Source organism: Cervus elaphus, chromosome 15 (genome assembly GCF_910594005.1).
Source record: "Cervus elaphus chromosome 15, mCerEla1.1, whole genome shotgun sequence".
Taxonomy (NCBI): domain Eukaryota; kingdom Metazoa; phylum Chordata; class Mammalia; order Artiodactyla; family Cervidae; genus Cervus; species Cervus elaphus.
In genome coordinates this window covers 6,296,346-6,312,016 of record NC_057829.1, presented here as the reverse complement: position 1 = coordinate 6,312,016, position 15,671 = coordinate 6,296,346, and the positions used below count along the sequence as shown (strand labels likewise).

The 15,671-nt window shown below is 40.7% G+C and overlaps 1 protein-coding gene across 4 annotated transcripts in view; it reads left to right on the top strand.

Moving 5' to 3' along the window:
* The window catches only part of TBCE (tubulin folding cofactor E), a 91,159-nt gene that overhangs the window by 39,509 nt on the left and 35,979 nt on the right, over window positions 1-15,671 (top strand). For 3 of the 4 annotated variants that reach the window (XM_043924945.1, XM_043924946.1, XM_043924944.1), the window contains one exon: window positions 9,129-9,213. The exons of the other annotated variant lie outside the window; for it this stretch is intronic. In XM_043924945.1, the coding sequence (XP_043780880.1) occupies window positions 9,129-9,213 (85 nt within the window). The remainder of the gene's footprint in view (window positions 1-9,128; window positions 9,214-15,671) is intronic. 4 annotated transcript variants of the gene reach the window in all.

Genomic DNA, 15,671 nt, shown 5'->3' with positions numbered 1-15,671 from the left:
TGACCAGGGAGTGATCCCATGTCGCGAGCACTGGCAGATGGATTCTTAACCACTCGACCACCAGAGAAGCCCTAGGTGTTTTTTGGTTTCTTTGAACATCTTCAGTGATCCGTTGGTTGTTAAGTAGCATGTTGTTTAGCCTCCACATTTTTGTGGTTTTTTTTCAGATTTTGTAATTCTTCCTTGTAATTGAAGATTAGATTAGAATCTGCAGGCATTGTGGTCAGAAAAGATACTTGATATTATTTCAATTTTGTTAAATTTACCAAGGCTCACTTTGTGACCCAAGATGTGATTTATCCTAGTGAATATTCCATGTGTACTTGAAAAAAATGTGCATCCTGCTGCTTTAGGATGGAATGCTCTGTAAATACCAATTAAGTCCATCTGGTCTGATGTGTCACTTAAGGCCTGTGTTTCCTTGTTGATTTTATGTCTGAATGATCTGTCGATTGATGTAAGTGGAGTGCTAAAATCACGCACTATTATTGTGTTGCTGTCAATTTCTCCTTTTATGTCTGTTAACATTTATTTTCTGTATTGAGGTGCTTCTATGCTGTGTTCGTCTATATTTACAATTGTTAATGTCTTCTTGGGTTGACTTCTTGATCATTTTGTAGTGTCCTCCTTTGACTCTTGTAACAGTCTTTATTTTAAAGACCTTTTTTTCTGATAAGAATATTGTTACTCCAACTTTCTTTGGAATACCTTCTTCCATCCCCTCACTTTCAGACTCTTTGTGTCCCTAATCTGAAGTGGGTCTCTTGAAGACAGCATATATATGGGTCTTATTTTTGTATCCATTCAGCCAGTCTGTGTCTTTTGGTTGGAGTAGTCAATCCATTTACATTTAAGGTAATTACCAATATGTATGTTCTTCTTGCCATTTTGCTCATTGTTTTGGATGTGCTTTTGTAGATCTTTTTTCTTTTTTTTCTCTTATGATTTTATGACTGTCTTTAGTGTTGAGGTTGTATTCCTTTTTCTATGTGTGTGTTTATATATGCATGCATGCATGCTCGGTCATGTCTGACTCTGCAACCCTATGGACTGTAATCTGCCAGGCTCCTTTGTCCATGGGATTTTCCAGGCAGGAATCCTGGATAGGTTGCCATCTCCTCCTCCAGGGGATCTTCCTGAACTAGGGATCAAACCCAATTCTCCTCCGTCTCCTGCACTGCAGACAGATTCTTTACCACTGAGCCATCAGAGAAGCCCATGTATATATGTATGCATATATGTTTATATGTATATGTGTGTGTGTATATGTATATACATATATATATGTATATATATAAATATACTATATATTTATAGTGCATTTCTGGTTTGTGGTTACCAGGAGGTTTTGATATAGTAGTTAGAGGTCTTTTAATGTACTGCTTGTGTCATCAAAATTTTACACTAACTTTTTTCTTGATTTATGTTAGATATGAGTTTCTTAGTATCCCGAATGCAGAGTTCGAAAGAATAGCAAGGAGAGATAAGAAAGCCTTCCTCAGCGATCAATGCAAAGAAATAGAGGAAAACAATAGAATGGGAAAGACTAGAGATCTCTTCAAGAAAATTAGAGATACCAAGGGAACACTTCATGCAAAGACAGGCTCGATAAAGGACAGAAATGGTTTGGATCTAATAGAGCAGAAGATATTAAGAAAAGGTGACAAGAACACACAGAAGAACTATACAAAAAAGATCTTCATGACCCAGATAACCACAATGGTGTGATCACTCACCTAGAGCCAGACATCCTGGAATGTGAAGTCAAGTGGGTCTTAGGAAGCATCACTACGAACATAGCTAGTGGAGGTGATGGAATTCCAGTTGAATTATTTCAGATCCTAAAAGATGATGCTGTCAAAGTGCTGCACTCAATATGCCAGCAAATTTGGAAAACTCAGCAGTGGCCACAGGACTGGAAAAGGTCAATTTTCATTCCAATCCCAAAGACAGGCAATGCCAAAGAATGTTCAAACTACTGCACTATTGCACTCATCTCACAAACTAGCAAAGTAATGCTCAAAATTCTCCAAGTCAGGCTTCAACAGTACGTGTACCAAGAATTTCCAGATATTCAACTGGATTTAGAAAAAGCAGAGGAACCAGAGATTAAATTGCCAACATCCGTTAGTTCATAGAAAAAGCAAGAGCATTCCAAAAAAACATCTCCTTCTGCTTTATTGACTATGCCAACACCTTTGACTGTGTGGATCACAGCAAACTGGAAAATTCCTCAAGAGATGGGAATACCAGACCACTTGACCTGCCTCCTGAGAAACCTGTAGGCAGGTCAAGAAGCAACAGTTAGAACCAGACATGGATCAACAGACTGGTTCCAAATTAGGAAAGGAGTACATCAAGCTGTATATTGTCAACCCTGCTTATTTAACTTATATGCAGAGTACATCATGAGAAATGCCAGGCTGGATGAAGCACAAGCTGGAATCAAGATTGCTGGGAGAAATATTAATAATCTCAGATATGCAGATGACACCACCCTATGGCAGAAAGCAAAGAGCAACTAAAGAGCCTTTTGATGAAAGTGAAAGAGGAGAATGGAAAAGCTTAAAACTCAACATTCAAAAAACAAAGATCATGGCATCCGGTCCCATCACTTCGTGGCAAATAGATGGGAAACAATGGAAACAGTGGCTGACTTTATTTTCTTGGGCTCCAAAATCACTGCAGATGGTGACTGCAGCCATGAAATTAAAAGACGCCAGTTCCTTGGAAGAAAAGCTATGACCAACCTAGAAAGCATGTTAAAAAGCAGAGACATTACTTTGCCACCAAAGGTCCATCTAGTCAAGGCTATGGTTTTTCCAGTAGTCATGTATGCATGTGAGAATTGGACTATAAAGAAAGCTGAGCCCTGAAGAATTGGTGCTTTTGAACTGTGGTGCTGGAGAAAACTCTTGAGAGTCCCTTGGACAGCAAGGAGATCAAACTAGTCAATCCTAAATGAAATCAGTCCTAAATATTTATTGAAAGGACCGATGCTGAAGCTGAAACTCCAGTACTTTGGCCACCTGATGCAAAGAACTGACTACTTGGAAAAGACCCTGATGCTGGGAAAGACTGAAGGCAGGAGGAGAAGGGGATGACAGAGGATGAGATGGTTGAATGGCATCACCAACTCAATGGACATGAGTTTGAGCAAGCTCCAGGAGTTGGTGATGGACAGGGAGGGCTGGCGTGCTACAGTCCAGTGGGTTGCAAAGAGTCAGTCATGACTGAGTGACTGAACTGACTGACTGATTATTGTTGTTATTACAATGAATTAGGAAAAAGTACTTTTTAAAGTGTTCTTAGAACAGTTAATTTTCATCTATAGGAAAATCATAATATTTTTTTTTTTAGAGCATAATACTTTGCAGTCATCAGTGTGATGAATATAAAAATCTGTAATTACTGGCCTTCAATGACAGAAAATGTGTTCTTTGTTTGGCTAAACTATTGCCCTTATCAACCATGTGTTGTAGGACTAGTAACAGATAAATAGAATATCTGTTGTTCAGTTTATTATAAGTGACTTCAGTTTTGAATCACTGTGATTTCACTGTAGAAAGAAGTCTAGCCAAGGTAATATGTCTAGCAAAGGGAGGCTAATGCAGCGTTCCTGGAGTCTTGTTAGAAATATGAATTCTCAGGTTGGACATGCAGAGATTCTAATTCACTATTTCAGAGTTAAGTTCTAGGACTCATCATTTAAAATGTGCTCCCTATGGAGAAGGAAATGGCAACCCACTCCAGTATTCTTGCCTGGAAAAGTCCATGGACAGAGGAGCCTGGCGGGCTGCAGTCCATGGGGTCACATGACTGAGCATGTGTGCACGAGGGTGGAGGGAGGTGGGTTGGTAGCAATAAAGTGGTAGAGCTAAAAATAAACAAATAAAATGTGCTCCCTAGATGATTCTGATGTCCCATTTTGAGATTAAGTTTTTATTCCCTTGGTTGCACTAGGAAGCCACCAGAAAGCAAAATAAAACCATCTGAGCCCTTAGTATAACTGCCTTTACAAAACCAAGCTTTCTATCCTGGACTTCGGCTGAGGCTTCAATTAAGAAATAGCCACTTCTGAAACACCAGTGAATATGTTATAAAGATGCTATCAAGTGAGATGTGTTCTTCATTATCTTAATGCCCTTTATACAAACAAACACTCCGTGACAAATTACTGTTAGCTCAGGGAACAGGAAAAAACTGAGATGGTTTTACTACTGACCAAGAAGATTGCATCTTTTTCTTTTTGCTGCAAGGAAACTCAAAGCTACTTGACTAGTACTTTTTCAGTTATTCTCTCCTGTCCTCTTTTAATGCTTCTTATCTACCCTCCTTCAGCTTTTTTGTTGTTGTTGCTGCTGTTAGTGATTTTTGGTCTTTCAGTATCCAGTTTTCTTTCTTCTGAATTTTTAAAAAATGTTATTGAATTATAGTTGATTTACAATGTTGTGTTTATTTTCTACTCTACAGAAAAGTGATTCAGCTTTACATATATATATGTATATTTTTTTCTATTATGGCTTAATTCTCACAGGATATTGAACATGGTTCCCCATTCTATACAGTAAGACCTTGTTGCTTATCCATCTTACATATGATAGTTTGCAACTGCTAAACCCAAACTCCTAATCCTTCCCAATCTGCCACTCCGCCCCCATGCCTGGCAACCATAAGTCTGTTCTCTTCATCTGTGAGTTTTCGTTTTTTAGATATGTTCATTTGTATCATGTTGTAGCTTCCACATATAGGTGATGTCATATGGTATTTGTCTTTCTCTAATTTACTTTGCTTAGTGTGATAATCTCTGGATTCATCCATGTTCCTGCAGATGGCATTACTTCATTCTTTGTAATGGCTGAGTAATATTTCATTGTGTACGTATACCGTCTCTATCCATTCATCTGTTGATGGACATTTAGGTTGCTTCTATGTCTTGACTATTGTAAGTAGTGCTGCTGTGAACATAGGGGTCATGTATTTTTTTGAATTAAGAGTTTTTTAAATTCTTTAATTCTTGTCTGGATACATGTCTAGGAGTGGGATTGCTGGGTCATATGTGAGCTCTATTTTTAATTTTTTGAGAAACCTCCATATTGTTTTCCATAGTAGCTGCACCAATTTACATTCCCACCAACAGTGTAAGAGGGTTTCCCTTTCCCCATACCCTCTCCAGTATTTGTTATTTGTAGACTTTTTAATGATTGTCGTTCTGACTGGTGTGAAATGGTACCTCATTGCAGTTTTCATTTGCATTTCTCTAACAGTTAGTGATGATGTGCATCTTTTTGTGTGCCTGTTGCCCATCTGTTATGTCTTCTTTTCTCCATGCTTGTAAGTTTCTCTGGAGAAGCAGGATGAAGTTCAAGTTCTTTACAAAGTTGCAGCCTCTTTTGACACAGTTGGGTGCAATCTCTTAGTCAGTCTCTCTTGGCTGTCGTTTTTCTTGGTTTCTAGTCATAGACGCTTGTCTTTTTCTGTGCTTAGTTGTTTTTCTTTGAGTGCCAGGTATTGGTTGTGAAGTTATAATTTGAGCTTTGCAGTGGTGGTGTCTTCTTCCAGAGAGGACTGAAGTGAACTCTGGCAGATGCAGAAGGTCCCAGCAATCCCAGGTCACCTAAGCACATCTGGGAATGTGATTGTTTGACGTTAACCTTCAGTCACTACAGGGGATAGACTATTTAGGTTGATTCCTTCTTGCTCTTAGGTTGAAAGTATTTCAAGGCCCAGAACAAAACCTAGAGAGTTTCTGGCAACCTCCACCTTCCTTGGGAGACTCTGATTTTCATTATTTATCTCTTACTCCTTCAAAAGTGAAAGTTAGTCACACACTTGTGTCCAACTCTGTGATCATGGACTGTAGCCTGCCTGGCTCCTCTGTCCATGGAATTCTCCAGGCAAGAATACTGGAGTGGGTTGTCATTTCCTTCTCCAGGGAGTCTTTCCGACCCAAGGATCAAACCCGGGTCTTCTGCAATACAGGCAGATTCTTTACCAACTGAGCCACTGGGGAAGCCTTAGTCCCTCGAAAGCTCTATCCAAAGCTGAACAAAGCTTTGTTCAGCTTTTTAGCTTTTCAGCCTTTCTGCCAGAATCAGCAGATGCCCAAGGGAAAAAAGTTGCTCCAAGGCTTCACTTAACTCCAGGTTTCCCTCTTCTCTCAGATTTTGGCCTTATAATTCTTCAGTGCCTTTTTAGCTCCCTGGTGGTTTGAAAGATATATGTGTGTGTGTGTGTGTATTTTAAATTGTGGTAAGTTATACATAACTGAACTGAACATTTTAGTCACTTTTAATTCAGTGATTTTAAGTAGAATAACGTTGTACAGTCATCACCACCATTCATATCCAGAACCCGCTTCATTTCATGGAAGTGAAACCCTGTAGCCATTAAGCAATAACTTCCTGTTCTATCCTCCCCTCAGCTCCTGGCAAACATCATTCTACTTTCTGTTTCTATGAATTTGAGTATTCTAGGCATCTCATATAGGTGGCCCCAGACTTCGTCTCTGCTGAACGACACACACAGTTGGGTTTCCAGAGCAGGGGCCCGGGACACCCCACTGAACCTGGAGTGCTGAGTCCTACCCCCCACATTCAGCTGCCTTTGTGCGGGGGGAGGGACTGGGGGTGGGATGAGGTCCTATCTGGGTGGCCGAGGATGCCTTCCCCCATCACGGCCCAGGAAACGGAGCCAGAAGTTCTCAGGCCCCTCTGTCCCCATTGCCTAGTGGGGGTGTGGAAGTGGAAACACCCCAAGTTAGAAATCCTGACAGATTCCGTGGTTTGGGGCAGGGGCTCTGGGGTTGGAGGCTGCGGGGGTCCCATTGACCACCCTGATTCTACACCACGTCCCCTCTTCTTTGTGTATGACCTCGAGATGTGGTCAGCTGGCTCCCTTTCCATGGCCATGGTCTGTTCTGGGTTGGACTGGGCTGAGCGTGGGACCTCACTCCGAAGGAAACCTGGTTACACTTCTCCCACATGTCTAGGTTTTTTCTACTCGGACCTAACTTTGGTCTCAGTTTTGCCCTAATGAGCTGAGGTGTAAACACACGTGTTTTCAAGGTTTTCAGTATGACCCCTTTAACTTCAATGGGAGTCAGAATACATTATGAATCAGAATACTCAGTGTTCCCCCCTCCCCCACCGCAAGTCCATAGCAGGGGCATTGGGGTTTATTTTAATTGTAGGACATGATTTCTGTATTTGAGTTAATTTTTATCAGCCCCAGTTATGATGCCTAGTCATCAGTATTGGGTATGAACCTATTATCTAGAGACCTGGGTTTCTTTCTGAAAACAGTTCTTTCCTATGCTCTAGTTTCATGATGTGGTTTTAGCAGAGTTAATCAGAAATGACTCAGTTTATACAATTTTATTCAACTTCAAATAAGCCAAGCCCAGTGCCCTGCCACACCACCACTGGACAGCTGCTTGCACACAGATAAAGCAGACTGCTTTGGCGGTGTGCCAGCTGCCTAGGGAACGTGCCTTGGGGGCGTCAGCTTCAGGTGCGCCGGCCCATAGTGGCAGGCAGGTGCCAGGTGGACCTGGGTCTAAAGTGCCAGGTGATGGGGGGGACCAGGTGGTGAGTGCATGGACTTTGGGGTGAAGGACTGAACATTTCTCTCTTTCTGAAGAAAATCCAGGTGGCACTAGTGGTAAAGAACCCGCCTGCCAGTGCAGGAGACGTAAGAGGTGTGGGTTCAGTCCTTGGGTCCAGAAGATCCCTTAAAGGAGGAAATGGCAACCCACTCCATTATTCTCTCTTGGAGCATCCCAGGGACAGAGGAGCCTGGTGGGCTGCAGTCCATGGAGTCGCAAAGAATCAGATATGACTGAAATGACTTAGCATGCATGTATTGTTTGTTTTTGTGTGTCTGGCTTAGTTCACTTAGCATAAAGTCTTTAGGGTTCATCCATGTTGTAGAATGTGTCAGAATTTCATTCCTTTTTAAGACTGAATAATAGTCCATTGTATGGACAGACCACATTTTGTTTAGTAATTGATCCGTCGTTGGACACTGTATCTACTCATCAGTTCACTTTTGGCTATTTTGAATAATGCTGCTATGAAGACAAGTATACTAATACCTATTTGAGTTCCTGCTGTCAGTTCTTTGGGTGTTTGCCCAGAAGTAGAATTGCTCGATTAGGTGATAGTTCTGTGTGTAGCTTGCTGAGGAATCACTGTGCTGTTTTCCAGAGTGGCTACACCATTTTACATTCCTACTAGCAATGCATAAGATGAACACTTTCTACATATCCCTGCCAACACTTATTTTCTCTTTTGTTTTGTTGACACAAGCCATTCTAATTGGTGTAAAGTGATTTTTAAAAATTGCTTATGTAGATTTTCTAGTTCTCCACAGGAGGGTAGATCCAGAAGTGAAACTCTGCCTCACATACTTCTGCACCCAGCACAGTTCTGTGTGCATGTGTGTGTGCACTAAGTCACTTCAGTTGTGTCCGTTTCTTTGCACTGCCTTGGACCATAACCTACCAGGCTCCTCTGTCCATGGGATAGTGGGTACTTAATAAATACAGGTAGAAGGGAGAGGGGAAGGTAAGAAAATGCTCTGAAAACTGAATGTGGTTTGCAAATAGAAGATATGAGTTATACATGGCATAGTATGGTGAGTAAGTATTGGCTTCTGCAGTTAGAATGACGTGAAGATGTGTGACTTTGGGTGTTATTTTACATAAATTGAAGAAGAATACTAGTTATATATATATAATTTTACTTTATGAACAGCATATTGCTAGGCTAGAACTCAAAAAAGTGTGTATTTGTTCAGAAACTGTTAAAAAAAGATAATAATATCTCATTTGTAAAGATGAAATGTCTGTTGTAAGGATAACATGAAATAAAGCAAAGTTCCTGGCACATAAGTGCTCAGTAGCTATAGTTATTTTCTGCAGTTGTATTTTTTGTTGATTTTTTTGAACCAAACTTACTGTTTGCCTTTGCTGTTTAAGTCCTGAGTCCAAGGTTACTTTTTTAAGACTTCTTTCTTCCCCAGTGGTGTCTGTGTGATATGGTTTCCATTGCAAACTGTATTTGCTTGCAGAAAAATGGAGCCTCACCTTGTTCTAATTTCTCATTTGGGTTTTCTTGTTCTGCCAGGACTCTGGTTAGGAGTAGAATGGGACAATCCTGAGCGGGGAAAGCACGATGGAAGCCACGAAGGGACTGTGTATTTTAAATGCAGGTAACTTTCCATTTTGAATTGGCCTGGTTGTCTGTCTTTATTTATCTTTAAACTGTTTATGTGTTTATTTGGCTGCGTCAGCTCTCAGCTGCAGCTCCTGGGATCTTCGTTTTGGCGCTCTCGAAGCCGTCTAGTTGCAGCACCCAGGCTTATTTGCCCCCAGCCATGTGGGATCTTAGTTCCTCAGCCAGAAGCTGAGCCCAAGTTCCCTGAATTGGAAGGGGGTCTGAACCCCAGGGAAGTCCCTGACATGGTTATATTGAATAAAGGGGGATGGAGAAGAAGAGGCATTTGACTCTTGGGGTGGTTAAAATGTAGAATTTGGTGTATTCTAAAAAGCCCATACTATTTGTAGAATTTTTTCCTTGTTTTTATTATCTTTTTAATTTGTTATGCTTTTTGTTTATTTATTTTTGGCTGTGCTGAGTCTTCGTGCTGAGGGCGGGCTTTCTCTCTCTGTGGCAAGTGGGGGCTACGCTCTAGTTGTGGCGCGCAGATTTCTCTTTGCAGTGGAGGTTCTAGGGCGTGTGTGGTTCAGTAGTTGCAGCTCATGGGAGCTTAGTTGCCCCGAAGCATGTGGAATCTTCTTGGACCAGGGATTGGATCCGTGTCTCCTGCATGGCAGGAGGATTCTTAACTGCTCAACCACCAGGGAAGTCCTTTTTCCTTGTTTTTAAGACTCTCAGTTTTAACCTTACAAGTGGGATTGCTTTCTTTGTCTTTTTTTTTTGTGTTTTTGTTTTGTGACAATTTTTTCTTTTTTTATTGAATGGATATAAACATTTCTTATTGATTCATTAACAAGATAACGTATAAGAACTAGGTAATTAAACGAAATACAGAACATCCAAATAGTGGAATGCTAGGCCACTATTTTTAAAAGCTCTTGTCATGAAAATAATTATGCATTATAGTGCTCCTGATATTTTTACCTGTTTGATTTCAGAGAAACTATGTGAAGCTCTGAAAAGGATGGTGGGGAATTTCAGCCAGTCTTTCAAATTTTTATTGGTGTTTATTTTCCCTAAGCTTCAATTTCTTGCAAGAATCTTTTAATATTAAGCTTTGTTATTGTTCAGTTGCTAAGTCTTGCACAACTCTTTGCATCACCATGGACTGCAGTATAACAGGCTTCCCTGTCCTTCACTATCCCCTAGAGTTTGCTCAAATTCATGCCCATCAAGTCAGTGATGCTATCTAACCATCTCATCCTCTGTCACCCCCTTCTCCTTTTGTCTGCAAGCTTTTCCAGTGAGTCGGCTCTTCACATCAGCCGACTGTTGGCCAAACTGTTGGAGTTTCAGCATCCATTGAATGTTTAGGGTTGACCGGTTTGATCTCCTTGCGGTCTAAGGGACTCTCATGAGTCATCTCCATCACCACAGTTTGAACACCTCAATTTTTCTGCACTCAGCCTTCTTTATGGTCCAATTCTCACATCCGTACATAAGTCCTGAAAAAAACCATAGCTTTGATTATATGGACCTTTGTCAGCAAAGTGATGTCTCTGCTTTTTTATACTCTGGGTTTGTCATAGTTTTCCTTCCAAGGAGCAAGCATCTTTTAATTTCGTGGCTGCAGTCACTGTCTGCAGTGATTTTGGAGCCCAAGAAAATAAAATCCATCACTGCTTCCACTTTTTCTCCTTCTGTTTGCCGTGAAGTGATGGGACCGGATGCCATGATCTTAGTTTTTTGAATGTTGAGTTTCAAGCCAGCTTCTTCACTCTCCTCTTTCATCCTCGTCAAGAGGCTCTTTAGTTCCTGTTCACGTTCTGCAGTCGGAGTGGTATCATCTGCATTTCTGAGGTTGTTGATATTTCTCCCAGCAGTCTTGATTCCAGCTTGTGATTCATCCAGCCCAGCATTTCACATGATGTACTTTGAATATAAATTAAATAAGCAGAGTAACAATATACAGCCTTATTGTACTCCTTTCCCAGTTTTGAACCAGTCCATTATTCCTTGTCCGATTCTCACTGTTGCTTCTTGACCTGCGTACAGGTTTCTCAGGAGACAGGTAAAGTGATCTGGTACTGTCACCTCTTTAAGATGTTTCCATAGTTTGTTGTGATCCACATAGTCAAAAGCTTTAGTGTAGTCAAGGAAGCAATAGTAGATATTTTTCTGGGATTCCCTTCTTTTCTCTATAATCAAAGTGTTGGAATTTTAATCTCTAGTTCCTCTGCCTTTTCTAAACCCAGCTTGTACATCTGGAAGTTCTCTGTTCATGTGCTGTAGAAGCCTAGCTTGATGGATTTTGAGGATAACCTTACTAACATGTGAAATGAATGCAATTGTACGGTACTTTGAACATTCTTTGGGGTTGCTCTTCTTTGGGATTAGAATGAAAATTGACCTTTCCCAGTCCAGTGGCCACTGCTGAGTTTTCTAGATTTGCTGATGTATTGAGTGCAGCACTTTAACAGCATCATCTTTTAGGATTTTAAATAGCTCAGATGAAATTCCATCACCTCCACCAGCTTTGTTCATAGTAATGCTTCCTAAGACCCACTTGACTTCACACTCCAAGTTTTCTGGTCTAGATGAGTGACCACACCATCATGGTTATCTGGATCTTGAAGACCTTTTTTGTATAGTTCTTCTGTGTATTCTTACCACCTCTTCTTGATCTCTTCTGGTTCTGTTAGATCCTTAGTGTTTCTGTCCTTTATTGTGCCCATCTTCGCATGAAATGTTCCCTAGATACCTCCAATTTTCTTGAGGAGATCTCTAATCTTTGCCATTCTGTTTGCATTGTTCATTTAAGAAGGCCTTCTTATCTCTCCTTGCTATTCTCTGAAACTCTGCATCCAGTTGGGTGTATCTTTCCTATTCTCCCTTGTCTTTTATTTCTCTTCTTTCCTCAGCTATTTCTAAGGCCTCCTCAGACAACCATTTTGCCTTCTTAGCATTTCTTTTTCTTTGGGGTGGTTTCGACCACTGCCTCCTGTACAATGTTATGAATCTCCATCCATAGTTCTTTAGGCACTCTGTCTACCAGATCTGGGATTGAATAAATTCAGTCCCTCAAGTATATTTGTCACCTCCACTATATAATCATAAGGGATTTGATTTGTCATACCTGAATGGCCTAGTGGTTTTCCCAACTTACTTCAAGTTAAGCCTGAATTTTTCAGTAAGGAGCTGATGATCTGAGCCACAGTCAGCTCCAGGTGTTTGTTTGTTTGTTTGTTTGTTTTTTATGACTGTGTAGAGCTTCTCTATCTTTGGCTGCAAAGAACATAATCAGCCTAATTTTGTATTGACCATCTCGTAGTGTCCATGTGTAGAGTCATCTCTTGTGTTGTTGAAAGAAGCTGTTTTCTATGACCAGTGTATTCTCTTAGCAAAGCTCTGTTAGTCTTTGCCCTGCTTCATTTTGTACTCCAAGGCCAAACTTGCCTGTTACTCCAGGTATCTTTTGACTTCCTGCTTTTGAGTTCCAATCCCCTGTGATGAAAAGGACATCTTTTTTTGTGTGTTAGTTCTAGAAGGTCTTGTAGGTCTTTAGCTGTAGCTGAGCTGTAGCTGAATTGTTTAACTTCAGCTTCTTTGGCCTTGGTAGTTGGAGCATAGGCTTAGATTACTGTGATATTGAATAGTTTGTCATTTTTTAAATTGAACCCAAGTACTGTATTTTGGACTCTTTTGTTTACTATGAGGGCTACTCCATTTCTTCTAAGGTAATCTTGCCCACCGTAGTAGATATAATGGTCATCTGAATTAAATTCACCCATTCCCATCCATTTTAGTTCACTGGTTGCTAAGAAGTCGATGTTCACTCTTGTCATCTCCTGGTTGACCATGTCCAATTTACTTTAATTCATGGACCTAACTGTTCCAGGTTTCTATGCAGTATTGTTCTTTATAGCATCAGACTTTACTTTCACCACCAGACACATCCATAACTGAGCATCATTTCTGCTTTGGCCCAGCTGCTTCATTCTTTCTGGAGATATTAGTAATTTCCATCTGCTCTTTCCCAGTAGCATATTGGACACCTTCCAACCTGGTGGACTCATTTTACGGTGTCATATCTTTTTCCCTTTTTATACTGTTCATGAAATTCTTGCAGCAAGAGTCCTGGAGTGGTTTGCCATCTCCTCCTCCAGTGGACCATGTTTTGTCAGAGCTCTTCCCTGTCACCTGTCCGTCTTGGGTGGCCTTGCATGACATAGCTCATAGCTTCATTGAGTTTCGCAAGCCCCTTCACCATGGAAAGGCTGTCATCCCTGAAGGGGAATATTAAGCTTATCATTCTTTAAATGTTGTACAGTGAACACATTCCTGGAAATCAAGCAGCTTCATGCTTTGGTTTTAACAATCTTTAGAACCCTAAACAAATCTAACTTTACTGACCTCTAAAATGAAGGTCAGAATTAGATAATCGCAAACTGTTTGCTAGTTTAGCAGTCTGTAATTTTGAAAAGTCAGGATGGAAGTATTGGCATGTTCCTAGAGGCCAGTGGTGATGACACATATGTCACAAGGCCAGCTCAGAATCTTTCAAGTTTATGGAGATGAAGGGAGCCATTTATGTGTTTAGAAAGGTGTGGGAATAGAAATTTCTTAGCTGGGCCTGTTGATGGCTTACCTGGGCCATGGCCTCACAAGCCTCCAGTGGAGGGAATGTTTCCTGTGGCGCCTGCTCCACTGCCTCCCAATCACCCACGGCTGCGTGTCCGCGGTCGTCTCTGGATGTGATGATACTCTCGGTCTCTGAGTAGTGACCTGAGGATGGCGTCAGTCCCGGCAGATGTGGTGTTTGCCCTGAAGTGCTGAAGGGAGTGGGCTTGGTGTTCCATTCTTCCTCTTGAAATGCATCTCCTTGTTTTATTGTGTCTCCTACTCACAGCCTTGCCTGAGCATCTGCATGTCGAAATACATATTATCTTACTATAAATTACTTTTGTTTCAATGAAATGGGCATTTTTCTTGACTTTGAAATCCTATATGGGTAGGTAATTCCATTTCAGGTTGTTTTGGGGGCAGTGTAAAAGGGTGCATTGGCTCTGATATGGTGGATAACCACTGATCTAAACTAAAGGAATGACCTTTTCCTTTATAGTTGTTAATACTGATGTGAATATTCGTTTGAACATGGCTTCAACTAGTAAAGATTATGTCAGTATCTTGGAATCTCTAAATCAGACAAAACAGATTATATCACATGTACTTGTTATTAAGTTAATTCAGATCTCTTACTAACTTTATTGGAGTCTTCTTTCATATTTCAATTTTACTTGGAAAACCATAATTACAGTAAGTTTTTTTTTTAACCACAGTAAGCATTCTAATGCTTTGATGCTGTTTTCATGAAGCCAGAGCAGTTTAACGTTGCCAGATGATAAATGTTCTCATCTTAGACTTGTGAAATAAGTAAATGACAAAAAGGGTGGCATACCCATTTTAAATGAGGCAAGTGAGTCAGAAGTGCCGTCTTGATAGCAGAACTCAGATCTCCATCTCTTCAGAAGCATGTGTTACTATCAAGCGGCCAACTGTGTCAGACATGGTGTTTAACAGTGCGGTTATGTGCTGTAGCACACATGTCTTGTGAAGACTATAGTTTGCCGGCCTCTGCATTGTAAACAGGATATCAGGGTATATTGAACTGGGTATATTGAACCCCCCACTTCTTGAGTCTCCCCAGCATCTCAGGTTACTGGGGTGACACCCTGCCGCTTGAGAGCAGACCTTGGGAGCAGATAGGGTGGTTTTCAAAGCCCAGCTCAGGGCGTACATTCTTCCCTCTGAACGTGGGTGCTGGTAATTTCACGTCATCTTTAGTTTCAGTTTGTGGCAGTCTCTTATTTACAGTATTAAGTGCCCATAGTTAATATCTGTGACTTTGTCAGTATACAGGAGCAGTCTACAGGTTTACCCCAAATGAACGACTGTGAACCAGTCATCAATGTCTCTCTCGGCCGCTCCTTTTTCTCCGTCTCTTGTCTTTGGAGGAGCTGAGTGGTCAGTTAAGCTGATGAACCCTGAAGTTCTCTGTGGGTGGATTTTCAGTGCTTTTTTCTCAACCTAAACAACCTATACTCTAAACTCTTAGAACTGTTTGGGTCAGTATTTTACCCTCAGCTATTATTGAAAATGTTCACTTTCTAGGTAATTATATGATTTTTCTGGTGATCAAGAAATCTTAAAATGTGTTCTTCAGCACCATAAATAGAATTTATACTTGGCATCAGAGGGGACATGGTGTCTCAAACTTTATCCATGATACTAGTTAACAAATGGAAACCCCTTTATTTACTGTGTGTAGCCTAAGATTGTCATAAAGTATTTTGAAGTTCTTGAATGAGCATTAATAAATCAGTATAAAATATTCTCCCTGGGCACTGGGATCAATTGGGAGATGGGGATTGACATATATGTATACTATTGATACTCTGTATAAAATAGATAACTAATGAGAATTGACTATATACACTGTAAAGCAACTCT